The sequence below is a fragment of the Colossoma macropomum genome, unplaced genomic scaffold (assembly GCF_904425465.1).
Source record: "Colossoma macropomum unplaced genomic scaffold, Colossoma_macropomum, whole genome shotgun sequence".
Lineage (NCBI taxonomy): Eukaryota > Metazoa > Chordata > Actinopteri > Characiformes > Serrasalmidae > Colossoma > Colossoma macropomum.
The window spans coordinates 2,814,817-2,836,610 of NW_023494804.1; the positions used below are offsets into that span (position 1 = coordinate 2,814,817).

At 39.2% G+C, this 21,794-nt stretch overlaps 1 protein-coding gene across 15 annotated transcripts in view; it reads right to left on the bottom strand.

Annotated features, from left to right (window-relative positions):
• Positions 1–4,310: 4,310 nt before the first annotated feature.
• kdm6bb (lysine (K)-specific demethylase 6B, b) overlaps positions 4,311–21,794 on the bottom strand; it is a 70,202-nt gene continuing 52,718 nt past the window's right edge. For 13 of the 15 annotated variants that reach the window (XM_036594552.1, XM_036594555.1, XM_036594551.1 and 10 more), the window contains 11 exons: positions 21,011–21,137; positions 20,345–20,450; positions 19,323–19,528; positions 18,710–18,999; positions 16,916–17,064; positions 16,706–16,820; positions 15,142–15,329; positions 14,574–14,715; positions 13,666–13,792; positions 12,279–12,449; positions 4,311–6,181 (listed from right to left, as the gene is read on the bottom strand). In XM_036594552.1, the coding sequence (XP_036450445.1) occupies positions 6,158–6,181; positions 12,279–12,449; positions 13,666–13,792; positions 14,574–14,715; positions 15,142–15,329; positions 16,706–16,820; positions 16,916–17,064; positions 18,710–18,999; positions 19,323–19,528; positions 20,345–20,450; positions 21,011–21,137 (1,645 nt within the window). In that variant the 3' untranslated portion in view covers positions 4,311–6,157. The remainder of the gene's footprint in view (positions 6,182–12,278; positions 12,450–13,665; positions 13,793–14,573; positions 14,716–15,141; positions 15,330–16,705; positions 16,821–16,915; positions 17,065–18,709; positions 19,000–19,322; positions 19,529–20,344; positions 20,451–21,010; positions 21,138–21,794) is intronic. The other 2 variants (XM_036594560.1, XM_036594561.1) reach the window with 1 other exon arrangement.

The following is a 21,794-nucleotide window of genomic DNA, read 5'->3' on the forward strand; positions in this document are numbered from 1 at the left end:
AAGTAAGCGCTCATGACTTATGAACAAAAACAACGAGAGGAAAATGAGTAATAAAGAATATCTGCAGGGTTTTCACACCTGTTCTGAGCTGGAAAGCACAGACCTCAGTACAGAAATCGCTGAGTCAGATTAGGCATTACTCAACAGGCTGCAGGAGGAGAAGTGAATCACAGGGTTAGGAGTAAAATAAAATGTTTTAACCTTTAATTTATTCAATTGCTGTACCTTATTAAATCTTTTTCCAGTTCCTCTATCTCACTAAAATATGTGAGACTCAGCCAAGTCTGCTAATTGTGTAAGACCAATCCTTACATCACTGCCAGCACATTCCCGCTCCTAACTCAGCACTGAAGAGAAGTGGAGAAGATAAGGAATCTCTATCAAAGGTGGAATCTGCAGAGAGCGGGAAGAAACAGATGAATCAAAAAGTGAAATCCAACAAAAAAATGCTGCTGACATTAAAAACACTCCCACAGGAACGAGTTTGACTCTGAGTGTTACCAAAAGCTGCTCTGATGAAAAGAACCTTAAAAGACACTTGAAGAAACCATGGGCACTTAAGCTAACTCAGCTAAAGGATTCTGCTAAGGCCCTTCCACGCCTAATGCACCATCATTCTCCAACAATCATTCTCCAACAATCATTTTCCAACAATCACTTTCCAACAAACACCATCATTCTCCAACACCATTATTCTCCAACAATCACTTTCCAACAGTCACTTTCCAACAAACACCATCATTCTCCAACACCATTATTCTCCAACAATCACTTTCCAACAATCACTTTCCAACAAACACCATCATTCTCCAACAATCACTTTCCAACAAACACCATCATTCTCCAACAATCATTTTCCAACAATCACTTTCCAACAAACACCATCATTCTCCAACACCATCATTCTCCAACAATCATTTTCCAACAAACACCATCATTCTCCACCAAACACTATAATTCAACAAATACTTTTGTTCTGCACCAAACACCACCATTCTCCAACAAACACCCATTAATCTCCAACACCATCATTCTCCAACAATCATTTTCCAACAAATGCCTATTATTCTTCACCAAAAACAATCATTCTCCAACAATCATTTTTCAACAAACACCTGCCATTATCCACTAAATGCCACCATTCTACAGCAATCATTTTCCAACAAACCCATCATTCTTCACCAAACACTGACATTCTTAACCAAACACCATCATTCGCCACCAAACACCATCATTCTCTACCAAATACCATCATTCTCCAACAATAATTTACCACAAACACCATCATTCTCCAACAATAATTAACACAAACACCATCATTCTCCAACAATAATTTACTACAAACACCATCATTCTCCAACAATAATTTACTACAAACACCATCATTCTCCAACAATAATTTACTACAAACACCATCATTCTCCAACAATAATTAAAACAAACACCATCATTCTCCAACAATAATTTACCACAAACACCATCATTCTCCAACAATAATTAAAACAAACACCATCATTCTCCAACAATAATTTACCACAAACACCATCATTCTCCAACAATAATTTACTACAAACACCATCATTCTCCAACAATAATTAACACAAACACTATCATTCTCCAACAATAATTTACTACAAACACCATCATTCTCCAACAATAATTAAAACAAACACCATCATTCTCCAACAATAATTTACTACAAACACCATCATTCTCCAACAATAATTAACACAAACACCATCATTCTCCAACAATAATTTCTCAACTACTACAAACACCATCATTCTCCAACAATAATTAACACAAACACCATCATTCTCCAACAATAATTAACACAAACACCATCATTCTCCAACAATAACTTACTACAAACACCATCATTCTCCAACAATAACTTACTACAAACACCATCATTCTCCAACAATAACTTACTACAAACACCATCATTCTCCAACAATAATTAACACAAACACCATCATTCTCCAACAATAACTTACTACAAACACCATCATTCTCCACAAAACATCATCATTCTAGTGTTGACATTTACCTTTAGGGGAATCTAAAGTCTAGACTCCCCTAAAGTCTAATGTCAACATTAGAGAACATTTTAGAAACTCACCACCAACATCTAAATTTGTTTGTTTTCTCTTTGGTGTGGGCGGGCCGAGCGTTTGTGTGCTGTGACCTTAACAACTTTGTCTTCTTCATTCTCCTAAAACCCTGAAGGAGGTTCTCTTCTGCCTGAGATCACATAGAACAAGTCTTAAATAAAAATGAATAGAAGTTTAATGAGGTTCACAAGCCACGTACAGCAGTGCAGCGGGTCAACGTGAGTTCTGACTGAGATGCTGGACCACCAGCTTGCTGAGGAACCAGGTGGTCTCCATCTGCATTCCTCGCTTTGACTTCATCCCCTTAATAACACAGAAACTTAGAGTACACTTGTAAAAGTAAAGGTGACATGAGGACTTTTTTGGAGAGATTCCATAGAAGAACCACTTTTGGTTCCCTAAAGAATCATTGAATAAATGGTTCTTTAAGGAGCCGTTAATGTAGTGTTTGCGGTTTGTAGTATCATCATAATGTTAAGGTTCCAGGTCAGGGCTGTCTGTGCGGATGTTTAATTTGGCACCGCCAGAGAGCTACCCTAACCCCACCCCCTCACCCCCACCCAACAAGAGAACAATGTATTCAACAGTTTAGGCACCCCAGCCAAATTACATTTTGTAGATTTTCTAAGTGACACAAATAACACTTCTGCACAATTCAATGCACAATCAATGTTTATTTGCTGATTTTAAAGGTTTAGGAGGATCTATTAGCAGAAATGGAATATAGTTACAAAACCATGTTCTCATTGGAGTATAATCACCTGTTACAAATGGAGGGTCAGACTTATTACTTAGTACAAGAAAAAGCAATATAGGGTGAATCCTCACCGTCAAAGAAGAGAAAACATGAAGAAGCAAAACGAAATCGAGACAGACGACGGCAGAAATGCTGACGGCCACCGTACGTTCTACTACATGCTTGGAAAGGGAGGGGTGAGGGAGGCTGCAGTCTGTAACCGCTCCACTAGATACCACTAAATTTTGCACACTGCACTTTTAATTTATTGGGAGCTCTGTTAAAGTTGTGCTCTTTTGTTATTTGTTATTATTTTTATTTTTTAGCAACCAGCTACTGTAATGAACTGTCCCAGCAGGTCAGCGTAGCTGGTCAGTCTAAAGGCCGTGTGAGGTTTAGTTTTAATGTGACTCTAATGAGCTGAAATGTCTTATATTGGGACAAAGAAGAAAAAGAAAAGATGGATGAATGAAATGAATGTTTATGTTGTAATTAAGAGCCCATTAATTCAAATGTTATGTATTTACTTACCTTTAAAGCTTAATATGTATGAAATGTAAGACAGTAAGATTTTTTAAAGAGCTGTAAGACGACAGGCAGAGTTTCACCAACATGTTTTCATGTTTCATAAAGTTTTATAAACTTTTCCTGAAGTCACTGAGCAGAGCAGCGACACGACAGAGAAGCAGAATCTGATTGGTCCTGGTGTGTGTATTCGAAGTGCTGATTGGCTCACAGATAGAACCTTACAGAACTAAGTTAGAGTTTGACTTTGGAGATAGAACCTGTTTGTTTTCTAGATAAAGAGTCCAAAAATCCAGACAACTTAAAAAAAACCTAAGATAATTTCAAAAAGTCACAGAATAAGAATGTGAATAACTCAATTTTGACCAAAATGTCAGATAGAACCTCGTAATTCCAAGGGAACAGTTTAATTCATTTTTGTAGACACATATCGTTACTGAAAAAAGTTGGCTGCACTATATATAAACTAAAAGTTTCTCCTTGAACTGTACTTCAAAGCCAAGAAGCACTTAGGAGCTTTTATTTTTAGCAGTGTAAGATTTCACCCAGAAGAACCATAAAATGGATTGCTTTTTAAAAAAGTGGGAGTCGGCCTTCATTCGGAGCTCGGGAACGGTGAAGGCAGGAACAAGAGAACGTTAAGGGGGAAATCCTGAGAGTCATGAAGGAGGAAGACCTGATTTCCTGTCCTTGGAACCAGGATATCCGCCGGCCCGTCTGCAGAGGGCGCCAAGGTGTCACCCCAGAGTTATTCTCTCTCTGTCTCATGACCCCTGCGGTGACCCCTACAGGAGCCACAGCTGGCAGAGGAAACCTCTTGTTTTCTGCGTAAAAATAACTTGCGGAAAAGAAGTATGGGGAACAACCGAGCTGTGAATTTATCAAAATGTTTTTTATTTCTTTTTTTTTTTTTGTCATAGTTATTATTATATCAATTATGACACACAAAATCACACGAGTGTTTAAGACAGGTCTGGCTCAGTTCATCATTTTCAATTTTCTTTCTTTTTTTTTCTTTCTTTCTTCCTTTATACAGTAAAGAAGTCATAAAACTCAAAAATGGAATAAACCTGACAAACACACTCAGAGAGGAGTGGACAGAAAAAACCAACCACAGCTCGTCGAAATCTGCAGGTTATAATCATAAAAGGATCGTACGGAACAGCAAGTATGATAGTCGTCATCCACACGTATCACAACATCTCGTATTTTCATGTAATGTAACGTAAAAACAAAACTCTTTTTTTCAATCTGTAGGATACAGTACAAAGACATTCAGGGCATAAAGGTGTACAGACTCTGTTCTAAGCACCAAGCTGTGAGATTAATGTTATATTCATGTACGTAACTTCTCTAGATCATATACACTGAGCGGCAGGCCGGGCGAGGGGGATCGAGCACCATTTAGAATCAGACGTCCCCCTCCTGGACCTCGGCGCTGCCCAAACGATAGCACGATTTTTATTTTTTTTTTAAAAAAAAAAAGGAACAGAAACAAAAACATTTACAAAATCTGGACTTCCCTCGTTTAGGAGGAGCACCATGTATCTTCAATAAATACGCCAGAAGCAGTCGAATAAATAAAACCACAAGATTTCAGGAATTCAGTTCTGAGAACAAACAAAAAAAAGGAGAATCAAGAAGAATAAAATCATTCGAAAGATGAAAGAATGGAAACGATAGGAATGATTTTTTTTGTTTTCAGATAATGATAATAATAATAATATTAATGATCATAATACAAAAAATAAAAAACTCCACTGAAACACTCACGGTTTTCTAGACAAATGCGAATACGTCTCTGGATTCAACCCGTATTTTTGGAGAGATTTGTGACGTGTACTTTATTGTTTAGCTAATATGCTTAATGCTCTGAGAAATATGCAAATTTTCTGCCTTTATTTATTTATTTGTATTTTTTTTGTCGTCTAAATACAAGTCACAAGGCCAAAACGGTGTAGCTGTAGGCTGTTAAAAAAATTTTTAATATTTTTTTTTTTTTTAGTTGAATACCTTTGTAAATTTTTGAAAAGAGAACAAAATAGCACCCGGATAAATATGCAAAACAGCATTTACAAAGATTAGAGTCGTAGTAAATATGACAGCACAACGAAAACAACAATGACGACAACAAAACAACGATAAAAATGAATTAAAAAAAACACCCGAAATAATGCCACTGTCGTAATTAGCATTAGCTCCTTCAGCGGAGAGCTGCTGTTTCGTGTCGTATCAAAGCACCACTTGTTCAGCAAAATCCGAGACACCGAATAACCAGACGGGGAAAAAAAAACCTCCGCAGATTTGCATAAATGTAAACTACAATAGTACCTGAATTAATTCACGTGTTGACTCCGCCTACTTTCTATTCTTTTTTTTTTTTCCTTTAAATATTGACAAAACAAAAATCACAGCAGTTTCCTCTGTGGAACGTTTTTCTTAAACACAGTTCACATTACGAGTCCAGTGTGCACCGGGTTCGAGTCTGTGGCACCTCGCGAGTCATTCTGAAGACTCTGTGACGCTGAGCGTCCCGTCAGTAGAGCTGGTGGAGGAAGACAACCGAGCCGGAGACCTTCTGCTGATGCGCTGTCTGTAAACAGTACTGAGTAAACAGCTTTGCTGATTGGTAACGCAGAGAGAGTTTGCAGTAGTGGTTGTGGAAAAATAAATACAACAACAAACAAAAACAAACCAAAAAAAAAAAAACCAGAGAACTGAAAGTTGGCACTGCTGCGGACGAGCAGGGATTTGGTTATGGCTGTGACATCACACGTCGGCTTCACTTAGGACACGGCGAGGGAGCCTGAAAGAGAGAGAGACAGTAATAGTGGGCGGCGTGGCCGGGAAGGATTACAGTCGTGTGCAAAAGTTTGGGCGCCCCGGTCAAATTCCATGTTTTTTTGTTGACGTTAAATAATACATAAATATTAAAATAGTTAACACGACCTCTACAGAAAACACACTTTAATGCCCAATTGCTGCATATTTGCCGAACACAGCACACGTAAAATGTGGCCTGTGCAAAAGTCATGGCACTGCTACATTTTAGGTTTTGATAAACGCAGCAAATGAATTTTAATTGAGCCCTAATATTTTTTGTCATGTTTAAGTTCCTGTAGAGGATGTGTTAACATATTTTCATGGTTAAAAAAAATATTTTGACCAGGGTGGGGGGTGTTGGGGGTTGTTTTGGTATTCAAAGTTTTGCATACGACTGTAAAAAACAGTTTAATTCCGTTTTTTTTCGGCGGTTTCGGTGCATCAAGGGATTGTGTATTTATGTTTTTTTGGATGCTTCATTAAACCTGTTTTTGTATATTAACAGCAGCGTATTACTCTATGACTTCCCTTCACTTTTAATAAGAACCACGATTAACTGAAGAACATCTACAACATTTTTATTGTGAAAAACAAAGTGAACAATGCATAGACTGATGTCAATATTGCTCTTAATGCCTAAGGAGATAAAGGCCATTAGTGGCTTCTCTAGGTCAGCAAAACTGGTGCTAAATATTGTTGCCTGAATTATCTATGAGCATCAGATGCTTCTGTAATTTGGTAAATATTACAAGCCATTCAGGCTATCTATATTTCCTCCCTCTGATTTAAGACGTTTGATAAGTATTAAGCTATTTAAAAAATGTGCTAAAAATCTGCCAACATAGCGTTTAACTCTATTACCTGTTTTGCATCCTTGTTTTGTGTTTGTGTTTTATTGATTTTGTTTAACATGTTTTATAACTAAGCACTTTTTAATGTTGCCCTGTTGGTGTTTTTGCCTTTGTGAGATCGACTTCCTGCCCAGGGACAGCAGATTTGGCCAAATCTGGCACATTTACTGTATGCTATAATGATGTTGGGTCATGCGTACCGTCCCTGCTAAACAAAGGAAAAGTGTTAGCCGAGAAGCTGCGGAGCCTCTCAGCTCATTTCCAACTGGAATAACTTACCTCTGCAACTCACTACACAGATGGTGAGAGTGTGTGTTTTGCACTAGGTAAACAAAACTCATACCTTAAGAAGAAATTCAATCTGTATACTGGACGAACTACCGGATGAGCCGGTATATCGTCCACTACTAAGAGAAAAAGCATGTTTTAGCATGTCAGAGATTTATGGGTTTGTTTTTTTTATGAGTTTAGCTAAGACCCTGTTCACACCTGGTATTAACATCCAGCTTGAACTATATATATATATATATATATATATATATATATATATATATATATATATATATATATATATAGGGGGTTTTGTTCTGACAGCAGCGATATATATATATATACATATATATCGCTGCTGTCAGAAGAAAACCTCGTATCTCCAAAATGGTAACTTTACAGGAGAAGGAAAAAACATTTTATTTTTAATGTAAGTCAATGGAACCAGTGGAACCAATGGAACTTATTTCCAAGTAATTTTGGGCCGTTTCTTTTGGTCCAACAGGCATTTTCAAATGTCAAAAACTGAAAAATGATAAAAATGGTGATGGTTTTCTTCCGACAGCAGCGACATGTATATATATATATATACAGGGTGATTCAAAAAGATTCATCTGATTTCAAAACGATGTATTTTATTTATTTTAAGTCATTACAGAACAACGCAGTAAATTGTAAACGGTTTAACACTTTCTGCTCAGGGGTCTCATCTCCTCTCAGACTGAAGGGAGCCATCTTCTGGTGTCAGTCAGAAACTCTATGACCCCCTCTTTCAGTTGGTATGTGATTGGTTCCTATGCGCCTCTCGGTTGTAAAAATATGGTGCTTTGAAATTTGATTTTTGAATCACCCTACATATATATATACTATATATATATATATAGTGATGACATCACTTCTTTATACACCACAATATGAAGCCATTTTGTTGCCATATTGGTGCCCCTTCACTGCTCAGTTTTCACACTGTGTGCTGTGGCAAGACATTTAATTTCCTTTAATTTTATGACAAACCTACACACTTACAAAAAGATGGTTCATCAAGGGTTTCTTTAGAAGAGAAAATGGTTCTGTATAGAACAAAGAACTCTTTGTGTGATTAAAGCGTTCTTTGCATCATGGAAGAGTTTTTCAGATTGATGGAGAATGTGCTGTAGATGGTTCTATACAGCACCTTCCATTGTTACAAGCTTGACATCAAACAAACAGATGCCTTTTGGTGCTATATAGAATCCTTTCCAAAACAGTTCTATCTAGAACCATCTACAGCACATTCTCCATCAATCATGATGCAAGGAATTCTTTTAATCACACAAACGGTTCTTTGAGTGTTCATGATTCTATATAGAGCCATTTTCTTTACTAAAGAAGCTTTGATGAACCGTCTTCTTTAAGAGTGTAGGCTATCCGAGCCATTATTTATAGAGATGGATGTAGCAATTTGAATATATGGATATCCGAACTCATCAGTGTTCATACAGACTAGTTGGGGTATCTAAAAAAAGCATGTGTTGTTTAGAATCAAAATGAATAAATAAACTGTGCATAAACTTTGCACAGTAATTATGAAATGTTTACATTAAGACAGCAACTTAGAACTGCAGTAAGCGCATAAATGCCCATAACTTGTTTGCAGTCACAAGCTGCATATATATGAAGGAAAATGTCTGCAAACATACTAAATATAACCTTTGTAAGAGTGTAGTTCAGATTTTAAGTTGAAATATTTTCTGACAAACTCACAAAACTAAGAATTAGTAACATGTATGTCTTGCCAGCTCCTTATTTACGTAGTGGATTTGACGTAAATAGTGCTAAATCCAGTGCAGAGAAGTGAAAGCACACTCCTGCTGCTAACGTTACGCACTGACTCCAATAGAGGCGCTAGCGAAAATGAGCTTTATTGTAATGGTAGATGACTTCAAAGTGCATTAGATTGTGAAAGAAAACCAAGACGTTATAAATCAATGCAGGTCTATAGGGAGCACTTTCTTTCAGAGTATGTGCTGCATAAGCGGCGGCTTCAGTAGCGGCCCTCTGTAAGCAGTCTAGATATACACCGACCGTCCACTTCATTAAGTCCACCTCCTTGTTTCTACACTCACTGTCCATTTTATCAGCTCCACTGACCATAGAGGAGCACTTGGTAATTCTACAGCTACAGACTTTAGTCCATCTGTTTCTCTGCATACTTTGTTGGGGCATGGTAGAAGTGTCTAATAGAGTGGACAGTGAGTGGACACAGTGTTTAAAAACTCCAGCAGCACTGCTGTGTCTGATCCACTTGCACCAGTGCAACACACCACCATCACGTCAGTGTTACTGTGGTGCTGAGAATGATCCACCACCCAAATAGTACCTGCTCTGTGGGAGTCCATAGGGGTCCTGACCACTGAAGAACAGGGTAACAAAGTATGCAGAGAAACAGATGGACTACAGTCTGTAACTGTAGAACTACAGAGTGAAACTATATGGTCAGTGGAGCTGATAGAATAGACAGTGAGTGTAGACACAACGAGGTGGACTTAATGAAGTGAATCGTCGGTGTATATATCTTTGTTCTCAAGTGATCTGATCATAAGTGGACAACACTTATGTTTACACCTGGCATTTCCATGTGTCTCAAATGCGCCTAAATTAGATTTAATCTCCTGCTGTGCTTGTTGTTAGAAAAAAAGTCCTGTAAGTCCTTTTTCAAGTAAAAGTGTATAGACCGCACGGACTGCTAGCATATAAAGCGTTCACTCAGTGTGCATTTAGAATTCACACGAATGAAAGTTTTGTGGCCTTGATGGCCTCTGAAGACACACCGGACTCTGTTTACACCTGTATTTAGCGCTGTTTACCCAGGCTGGCTATCATTATAAAATTTTGGATATGAATACTAATACTCTGATTTCAGTATCATTTCTTGAGCAATACTTATTCTATATGTTCTTGTAACCTTTTTTCAAAGCAGCCATAATATGCAAATTTTGAACCTCACTTATTTTTTTCTTAAATAATGTTGGAAATGCATATGATTTACAAAACCGGAAGTGAACTGGATTTTCGTTTTCGTATGTCAGTCAACATTTTATAAAAGTGTTCTTATTTTATTTAAATGCCATTTTTTATTTTGCCCTCTGTTAAGGACTGTTTGATATGAACAAAGCTGCACTTTTATTTTGGCATGGCTGTCTTAGTGGAGAGGTGTGAATTGTTTTTCACAGCAGGGGGTTCTCACCCCTCCCTTTCGCCCCTCATTGCTCACTAGCAGCTCAACAACATTTCATACACTGAGAAACAACAGCATCATCCATCTGATCGGAGAATTATGAGGAAAAAATATTTTATTTGATTATATTAATTACACATATTTGTGTTTATTTACATCCTGTTAGTTAACAGACTGGATGTGGGTGTGGCTTGAACTAGAAACGAGTGAGAAGTGCTGGAAGTGGGTTTATCTACTTACTGAAACAGGTTGCTGAGCGGTCAAGAATCACTGATGTTAATAACGTGTTTACAGAACGTAATTTAGACAGCCAATCAGCAGTCAGGATTTTGGAACAAGCATGCTGATTGACGCTGGCAAGACTGACTACTTAGGCACTGAAATTTGGTATTGAGTGACAGAATTTCTCTATATTTTTGGTGCTATTTAAGTAATTCGATCGGAACAATCGGACACCTACCCCCCACTGTCCACTTATGAACAGATCACCCAAGACACATGTTAATGCCAGGTATGAATTGGGCCCAATTATGAAATACATTTTTAGGTTAAACAGACAAAATATTATTTCCATTGTCGACTGTCTGACCAAACTGATGTTAGTGGAAGCGCTCAGAAGTTCATTATTGGCCACTTTATCAGAAACCCCTCTCTTGTAGCTTCACCTTGCTGCTGTACAGACTTAATATGATGATTCTTCAAGGGTTCTTTAGTAAAGAAACCAGTTCCATATAGAACCATGAACACTCAAAGAACCCTTTGCATGATTAAAGGTTCTTTGCATCGTGAAAGGATTCATCAGATTGGTGTAGAATGTGCTGTAAATGGTTCTATATGGAACCTATATAGCACCAAAAAAGGTTCTATTGTGACAAGCTTGACATCGTACCAGTAGAAGAACCCTTTTTGGTACTATATAGAACAATTTTCAAAAAGAACCATCTATAGCACATTCTCCATTTGTCTAAGGAACACTTTCATGATGTGAAGAACCATGCCAAGGTTCTTTGAGTGATCAAAGTTCTATATAGAACCATTGGTACCACTTTAAAATAAGACTACCTTCATAAGTTCATGGATGGTTTAAAATGGGTTTATTAATGGTTATAAATCCTTAAAATCATTAATAAGCATTTATAACACTTAAATAAAAAGGGCAACAGTGACCTGTTTGTTTGCCTAGTAGTGAAACCTTCATTTATACAGTTAAACCTCCGATTTAATGTTTACCGCTCTTCATCTTCTTCATCAGTCAGCATTAAATGTCAGCTTCACCTCATTTTCATATTAATCAGTTATAACAGCTCACTTTTGCCCTTTTTATTAATGTTATAACTGCTTATTAATGATTAATAAAGTGTTATGACGTAACTAATAACCATTACCAAACTATTATTAAAACATTCATAAACCCTTTCTAAGCATGGTCTTATTTTCCTTTGTTACCAAGGAAACCCTGAAGAACCATCATTTTTAAGTGTGTACAGTTAGAGATTGTAGCTCATCTGTTGATGCACAATTTGCATCTTCTAGCCCTTCCTTAACGGTCATTTTCTGACCTGCTGGATATTTTTAGGGCTGACACACTGTCCAGCAGCAGATGGGCTCCAGTCTGTAACCGTACACCTACAACATGCACCTATATGGTACGTGTTTCCGATAAAATGGCCAAAAAGTGAAGCAACTCTGTAGGGGCTTCTGATAAACCGGCGAATCAGTGTAAGTGTTCGTGTCTATCTCACCAGGCTGAAGTTATCGTATGTGCTCATTAGCTCCTCCACTCTGTACTGCTCCAGCACCACCACTCCGCCCAGGCTGGGGCTGCGCTGCCGAGCGCAATCCTCACAGTGCACCACGTACGTCTTCCTACTGCTGCTCTCGCTGGTCACGAAGAGCAGGTTGAACACCTCCACCTGCACAAACACACACGGCTGCTGTTATGCAACGTCAATCATGGAGGTCATGCATACAGTGCTGTGCAAAAAAAGGGTGAAACAGCGAAAAGCAACAAGAAATTCTTGTTTTCAGAAAAGTTCTTCATATCTTATGAGCTAGTTTGAAGTTCCCAGGTTTCTCGCTGCACTCCAGTCATTGCATAAACTGGTTAGATTCCAGTCACCTGATTTAAATTAATGAAGTATTCATTAGATTAGACCAGGTATTAGACGATAACTCAAATAATGCTAGGATGCCACAAGAGGTTTGGAAATGAACACATGGACAGACATAAAATCATTACTTATTATATGAATATAATTTGTGTTTATTTTAATATTAGTGTTTTTCTGAGCAAATAAATGCTTATTATCCAGTTAAATAGCCTTTTAAATATAGATTCCTATGTAAAACGTGCACAATCTTGTATATCTCATATGTAATATATATCTGCAAATGTTTATATCAATAATGTATCCAACATGTGTTATAGGTATGCAAATATTTATATGTAGTAATAATGTGTCCAACATGTATTATATATCTAAATACCTATATGTAACAATAACATATCCAATGTGTATTATAAAAATGTAGCTTCTTATATGTAATAATCATATGCCCCATGTATTTTTATATATATATATTGCATATAGGTACTTATTATTATTATTACAAATCTATATATAATAACATGGCCCATTTATAATATATATGTGTAATAAGAATTTATGAATCTGTTTACTTGGTCAGTAAGTGTTTATTTTCTCAAAAACACTAACACTTGAATAAATAAAAACAACAATAATACAATAAGCAGTGATTTTTAATGCAATTAAATTTCCAAACCTCTTACTAACCCAGTATTATTTGTAGTTATCATCCAGTGTGTGGTTTATCTAATAAATCCTTCATTAAATTAAATCAGACACCGCTGATGGGATTTAAATAATCCATGTGGTGTCTGTGTAAGACTGTATATACTGTAAAAGTGTGAAGAACAGAAGAACACATTTCCCCCTCACGTTTACTGTTGTTGTGAAGGTAACTGAAGTTAATCATTAACTCTGGGCTTGTTCTGTTATGGTATTATTGGCAGAGATAGGTATAATAAAGCACATGTGTTTGTTACTATGAGTGCTTGTAAAACCTCAGACACGTGCACTGCAGATCAGAGCTGGGCGTGTAACTCACGTCGCACTCGTTGCAGTAGTAGGCCGGTTCATCCTTCACTCGGCTTTGGTAGAAGATCTTTTTCCCTGCTGCTATCAGCTGGTCCCGCAGGATCTGGATATGCTTCATGGATTGCAGGAGGCAGTGCCTGCAGGAGGAACAGGACAGGGTCATTCAAACCAGCCCAAACACACGCACGCACATACATACATGCATACATACGTATGATATGAATAGACATTTGTCAGTTTGCAATAACTTCCCATGTCAAAGCCTAAATCAGTTTATTTAGAGGACTAAGAGGAATAAAGCCAAATGCCACACCTATTTTTACTGATCTTTTTTCTAATCTCTCTCATACTTTATTCTAACTTATGTCTAATTCTTATATCTGCCTAATTTATGTCTGTTTTTGTTTCAATTTTTATTTCTACCTAATATATGTACGTTTATGTGCAATTATATGCTACGGTAACACTGCAAGTTGCCTTTGTGATCAATAAAGTTCTATTTGTTTGTCTATCTATCTATCTATCTATCTATCTACCTAAACCTTTCAAGTGAAAATATTCAAATCATAATTTTTATGCAAAACCTCCTCAAGGAAGACAGTTGAAGATAAAAATATACTCAAAGGAGTATCACATATCTGCTTTAGGCTAACCCAACATTTGCAAATATTTGTTCTTGTTTAATTAACAAAACAGTAAGAGACAAAGTCAAACATTACTCATTACCCATTTCCAAAGAAAGCAGTGTCCCCAAACTTTTGAATGCTTTTCAGAATGTGGAGGTGTCAGATTTAGCATCTGATTTTGCTCTCTGGGAATTCTTCATGAATCACGTCTTACTACAACGCGGACCCTAAAATTACTGTTTTCCATCCGGCAGCACAGAAACAAGCCTCTACACAAATACGCTGAACTCACCTGATCATTTTGTAAGTGTTCGGGTCTGTTATCTTGATTGTACGGGCGACATTCCAGGAGACATGAATCATGGGAACAATAGACTTGACCTTTTTGACCTCGTTCCACTCGAAGCGCTCCAGAGCAAGCTGATACTGGTACGCTGGGAGGACAAACACGCACATGCAATTTACTCAGAAACAGAACACACACGGATCCCACGAGCCAAACGTAAACCAAGCATATCGTAAAAGCAATCTCATTTTTTACGGAAACCTCTCTCACCTAGAGCTCAACTGCAACTAAGCAAAGCTGGAACCTCAATAAGCATCACATATGTCCCTTTCAGCTAAATTCATCTTCTGCACCAACACAAAACATCTCGTTTACTGACATGTAGTTTTATCCAGAATATTTCACTCGTCTTTATTTTATTACATTTGATAAAACTCAGCATTTTGTGATGAATGAACCAACAGAAATGGTCAAAGTTTTATTTCAATGGCAGCAACTATATGTAAAGTTACATAAAAGGACGCTTGAGACTTATCAACTCTAGCACCCCCTGGTGTACACAGTCAGTACTCACAGTTGAGAGGGCCCACGTTCCAGGCAATGTTGTTGCACCAGCCCACGGCCTGCACCCAGTGCACAGTGCCGGCATTGATCCACACCAGGTCTCCTGGGCGCTGGATGAAACGGTACACGGGGATGTTGGCCTGGTACAGATCTTCTAGAACAGGCCACCATGAGCCAGTCAGGTAGTCTACTCCATGCCTGAGAACGACAAGTCAAATTATCTGCTAATGGAATAAGATTATTTTATTAGATAAAATCACTAAAAAGAAGTAGAATGTCTTTAACTATCACCACGAGAAATATTAGAAGCATTGACTACACCTAAGATGATTTCACTAGCTGAGATCATTTCTTGTAGTGCAGTCTAGGTTTGGACTCATCGACCCATTTTTATGAACATCAAAATTATAAAACAGCTATAAAATAACCAAGAAATTTGTTCAACAAATCAAAACACTCTGCTAACCTAGATTTAGCCCTCTTTGCCTTGTTGCAGATTTGCACACTCCCCTCAAAGAGTTTCATGAGAAGCCACCTGGGATGCTTTTCCAACAGGCTTAAAGAAGTTCCCAATTTTATTTATTCAGGTGTGTTCAAATGTTTTTCAGCCCAAATATGCATATTTCTCTAACGTAGCTGATCCTGAGAGCTGAGCAGTGACGTAAAACTAATGATCATATAACTGCTGCACCATTTAAGGTGGAATGTGAAAATCAGAACAAGAAGCTAGCGATTAGGAAACCAAATTCAAATGCATATTTCCGCTCTTTTTTAAAAAATCCATCTCTGAAGCAGGAGGACTGTTTTGGCCTGTTAGCTGTGCTGGTTGTGTAGGCACCGGTTATTTCAATAGTTCTGCTAGCCTAAGGCACCAGAATGCTACACCATTTAAGGTCGAACGGGATAATTCGCACAAGAAACTGGCGAAAAGAAGCTGACTTCAGCTTCACTGAGAGTTGAAAGGCATGAAAAGGGACGAGGAGGCTGCCCTGTTTCTGCTTGGCAGGTGAGGAACAACTTATCTTTGCTGTTTCACAGAACCAATAGGTCAGTACTGTTGTGTCCCATTTGCTAATGCATAGCTAATCCCAACTGGGTAGTGACAGTTTGCTGACTGTTTTTTCTGTACAACGTTTGCAAAGGGTATGCTGGCCACGAAGATCTAAAAACAATTGTTATTTGCCTTGGCGATACACGTCGATAAATTTGGGGGGTGGAGGTTCTGATGGAGCACTGAAGGGAGGGTGTATTTATTTTGCTGTTGAGCTCAAATATCAACAACTATTCCCCAGAATTGCTTACTGTGCCTTTAAATGTGGGATCCTATTCCAATCTCGATCAATATCGGCTGATCGTGCTGAAAGGCGAATGGCAATCGATATTGGCCCCAAAAACACTGATCGATCCATCTCTACTTCAAACTATTGAATATAATTATTGGCGCATAATTTGTAAGGGGCCCAAAGCCATTGAACACAGAAAGATACATATAGATCATGTTCTGTAAAACACAATTCTGAGATGAAGAAGAAAAGCTGGAATAATTGTAAAGAGGCGAACTAGAAACAACTCACTTCTCACAGAAATCACTGATGGCCTCCCAGTAATGCTCATGCACAGCAAACCACTCGCAGTCTCCAGGGCCGATGTTGATGTTCACAGAGCAGAAGTTGTTGTTCTCCTGGTGGCCTAAAGAAAATGACACATTGCATCATGTCAAAGAGACTATCTCCATATTCAAGAGGTTTTGGGAACATATTTTACATGAAGAAGTGTGTGGAGACCTGGAGTTCTGCTGCCTGGAACCTTCATATACAGTTGGACGGTGTTCATGCCCAGAATGGTGTGACCCACATGGCTCAGCATGTTATCACTTGAAGAAACACGCATGAACACTGGCAACTTCAGCAACTCCTGCAGCTGGGGCTTCCACCTGCAGTCAAAAACACAGCACTCTCTGAAAACACAGTCATACACAACCCTCCCACCATGCACAAATCTGCAAATGGAACTCGAATGCAGTAGTTGCTACCATCTACAGTGCCCTAGCAGAGGATCTTAAGGATAAGTCGACAATCTAACAGCAACTGATCTGGAGGCAATTATCAACATCTCCCTTAGCACCAGAAAGAAAACAGAGTGGGTTTCTCAAGAATCTCAGGGTTACAAACTCCCACAAACCCACCTTCATAAGACGTAAGCTCTCACTTCAGAGGATCATATGAAACTGGGGAGAAAACAACAGTTTCCAAAGGAGAAGAGCCACAGGGATGAGGGAAAACTGCTATCTCTCCTCTACAAAACCTGGCTATTGTATTTTTGCCTGCCCAAACTGTCAGAAACTTTCAGGTTTCCTCCAGAATCAGAAGGCCTTTGATGATATTCTCCTGTGTACCCAGCCTCCAGGGTCCAACTGCCAGTTACCCTCTCTGGGGATAACCAACAGTACCATTTCTAGGCCCCAGGCTATTCCTTCTCTTATCACCTGAAAGAGAGCATCTATGGATGGGTAATTCTTTGCCTCTGGGTTTATCCACCTGTCCACCTCTCCTGTTGGGTGAAATGCACTGGCCTCAGGCCATGTATTCATTCCAAGGACTTCAATAAGATACCATAAAAACAGTGGTATCTGCTCCCCCCCTGTGAGTACACCATCAATACCAAGCTGGACCTGAAAGGTACAGTCAATCTAGGCCGCATCCGGCAAGGAGGTGAGGAAAAATCATGTTCAACACCCTCAGTGGCCACTATGAGTACACAGACATGCCCTCTGGAATGGTTAACGCTCCGTATGCCTTTCAAGCATTCACAAATCTCCCCTGCTTTGTATCTGTCCAAGACCCACCAGGGATATTTCTGGCTACTTCTGAAGGACCACTTGTATGTCAAATTAGAGAAGACTACATTTCATGTACCCAATTTCTACTTATGGGCTTTGGAGGTTTCCATGAGCAGCATTCAAATGAACCTTGGTAAGGTCAAAGCAGTTAGGGAATGGCTATGGCCCACGTCTTCTAGGCAGGTACAACACTTCTTGGGTTTTCCACCTAAATAAAAAAACAAAAACCAAAGACCCTCTTCAAAGTCTTTGACACACCATAAGTCCATTCTTCCAAGCTCCATAACAGTTGCTCCTGTTCAATGGGACTCTGAAGCCAGAAGGTTCAGCAAAAGAACTCTCAGAGGGGCTCATCTATGGAAACTTAACCTAGGTAACCTTTATTGTTGCTTGTCCTGATGTGTTGTGATGGGAATGCTCCACAAAGCTCAGCATACATGGGTGACCAGGACTCTCCAATTCCTCCAAAGCTGCTTCTGGTAGCCCAGCATTCAGGGAGATGTATAGGAATTGCCACTGCAAGCTTCTCTGCTTGATTTGCTATTCACTCGCATTTCTATAGGTTCTGTCACTAGCCTGCTCACCTTTCCAATATACTTATAGTTGCGGTGGACAGATTTTTTTACTAGCCAAGTTCCCTTCAGCGTATAAAACCACTGCTCAGCTGTGTTGACAGTCACAAATGTAAAAAAAAGATTTTCTTTATTAGATCACCATTGGTTGTGCATATCTGTCTTACCTCTTTGGGTCAGAGAGGTCAATGTTGGTTCCAAATTTGATGATTTTCCCGATCGCTTTCTGATCAGCGCTAAAAGAAAAAGAGATACACATAATTTCCCACAGTGAGCAACACATCACTGGAGAGCCAGATGATGATGAGTAAACATTCAGAGATAATAAATTAAGTAAGGCATCTTCTGACTTGGATGTGCCGGAGACAGAAGGAGAGATGGACAAAGCCTCTGATTTCAACTCGACTGGTTCAGATTTTTTCTCTCCCTCATCTTCATCCTCGCTGTCCTTCTCTTCCTGAAAGAGATGCATAAAAGTAGAAAAGATTATGAACTCTGCTCTTACTACACAGTGTGTGCTTCTTGTGAGGCCTGCACCTAATGCTGATGATTGTAGAAAGACATGGACATACTGGAGTTGCTGGGACAGTGCGCTGGAGAAAAAAAAATTCTTGGGATGAAATGCAGCTTTATTTATAAAACAACAAGAGCCACAAGATTTCCTTTTGGTTACTGATGTTAATGGGTGGGTTATACTTAGCTGTAGACAAAGAAGTTTTTACAGTATGAATAGTTCAATGTAAAACCATAAAGAACGTCTTTGTGCATTTGCATATGTACCTGTAAGCTCTCCTGGAAGCTGGAGGCCTGATACTGAGCATACTTGGCAATGGTGGTGTGGGATCGGCTGCTTTCACATGGCCAAGTCTGAGCTGAGCCGGCATGGTTCCAATTTTCATCAGCTCGCTGCTGCACCTGAGTCCTCACTTCCACAGCATGTTCACCATTCGCCTCCACCAAGGACTTAGTAGAGAACAAACCCAGGTCTAAAAAAAACCAGAGAAATCAGGAGAAAGGTTAGGAAATATTTTACTAAAGTAGGTGAACCCTGTATTCCTTCAGCAGGCAACAGAGCAAAAGGCGTCTAGTCATTTCCTATGGAAGTAGGTGATTTGTAGCTGCGATTTAGCAACAAGCGACAAAGTGACAGGGCAACAAAGGTCCATATCAAATTGAGATATGGTGAGGCAATGATCTGACTGACTGGTTCCAACAAATTCCTCAGACCAAACCAAACAAAGGATCTGACGTCCCTAGGCTTTGCTCTCTAAACTTTTGGCTCCTACCAACTTTTTGTTCCTATTTCCAATAGTATCACAGAAAAGGAAGAGAAACTATCTGTGTCCGTTTCCAATCGCACAACAGGACTGTGAATGTTGGTGGGGTTAATATTTTAAACAAAACAGTGGTACATATATAGCAAATATTTTTTTACATCTTCTTATCAGAAGCTGGACAGTGTACAGAGCCAAAAACGACAACAAGAGCACCCTTGAACACATCCACAAGAATCAATATTGTGGCGACATTAGCGATTGGCCACCTCCTAATGTGAACGGATGGTTATGTTAGTGTGGGATAACAACATTGCAAAAAACGACACTAATGTGAAGTGCAGATTAAAGGGAAGGTTCTCTGTGTGATGGATAGTCTTTAAAGATGCACTTCAAGGATTGACTGACAACGATACAATGATGTTAAGCCTCTTTATGGAAACGATCCAACTGTGTCAACCCTCTATTTCTGGCAGCCTCTATGTGTGAGTGAGAGAGAGATACAGACAGAGCGAAGAGGGTACTCACTAAGCCGGAGGGATCCTGCCAGGCCTCTGATAACAGTAACAGGGTTTTTGGGATCTGTGCAGAACTGCAGCAACACTGGAGAAAATGCATCTCTCTTACTCTCGAGCTAAACACACACACAAACACACAGAGTCAGCAGGGAGTAACATACTATGACAATGAACACAAGTTTTCTAAAGGTGATTTCCCTTGGACAGTGCAGTACAGCAAGGTACGGTTACTAGTCTGGACCTATAACTGTTTGCACCCTGAATGAGTATCCGCGTCTGCTTCCCATTGCACAACAGGACAGCGAACGTTGGTGAGGTTCTCTGTAGGTTGTGTGGTGGTAACATGACTTTTCTTGCAAGGCTGGCTAGCAACGATGGAGTTTTTGACTGACGTTTTGACTGACATTTTGATTGACATTTTACTCTGTTTCTGGTTTTCTGTGAAGAGTCATAGATAGCGATTCTGGCTAGCTAGTACTATATAAATAACTGTTATCTAACTTAAGTGACGATGCACGACAATGCATGTGATGCAGGTTCACTCAGCAGTGGAAATGATGACTAAATGCATGTCCACAGGTTTGTACCTGTACTGTACCGTTTTGCACTGCCCAGTGAAAATCAATGTCAAAGCACATAGATGTCTGTTCAAAAGATACAAGAATCTTATGCTCACGTAGATGCTGGGTGTTGGAGGATTGAGCTTCTCACGGGGTATGAGAGACTCCACATTTAATACAGGCTTTACTGACAGTGCAGGCAACAGATAGGACTCGTGGAATTTGCCCTTCACTGTTGCCCCTCTGTCAGAGAGAAAGAGAGAGAAGGTTGATAAACTGAGTTGCACCAATACGCAAACACTATAAGTGAATACTGAGTCTGCATACTTGCTGCACATGTCAGTAGAAACAACCTTGTAATTCCACCTTGCTGTTGTAGAGACTGGGATGCCCAGGGGTGCCCAATCCTGGCCCTAGGGATCCACCACTCTGCACAGCTTAGCTCCAACTCTAAGCTAACCCACCTAAATTAGGTGGCGAAACTTTCAGGGGGATTTGAATATTACCACCCTGGAGAGTTCAGATCCAGGTGTGTTGGATCTGAACTCTCCAGGGTGGTAGATCTTCAGGATTGGGCACCTCTGCTTGTTGATGAACAATTTGAGTTAGCCATCTTTTAGCCTTTTATCCACAGTTGGTTTCTGACCACAGAGACACTTTCGGCGGCATGTACTTATCACTGCTGTGCTAAGAATGGACACTGTCAGAAACTGATGAATAGATAACCAGGTAGCTGACAAATTGTACACTATGACAGATGGGCAACTGTCTGTAATTGTACACGTATATAGTGGACGTACAATGTAGGTGGACCTCATAAAGTAGCCAGTGAGTGGAAGTACAAGGTAGGGAGTTCTAATACAGTGGATGGCTCATGTAAATTGGAGAAATTACTGTAAC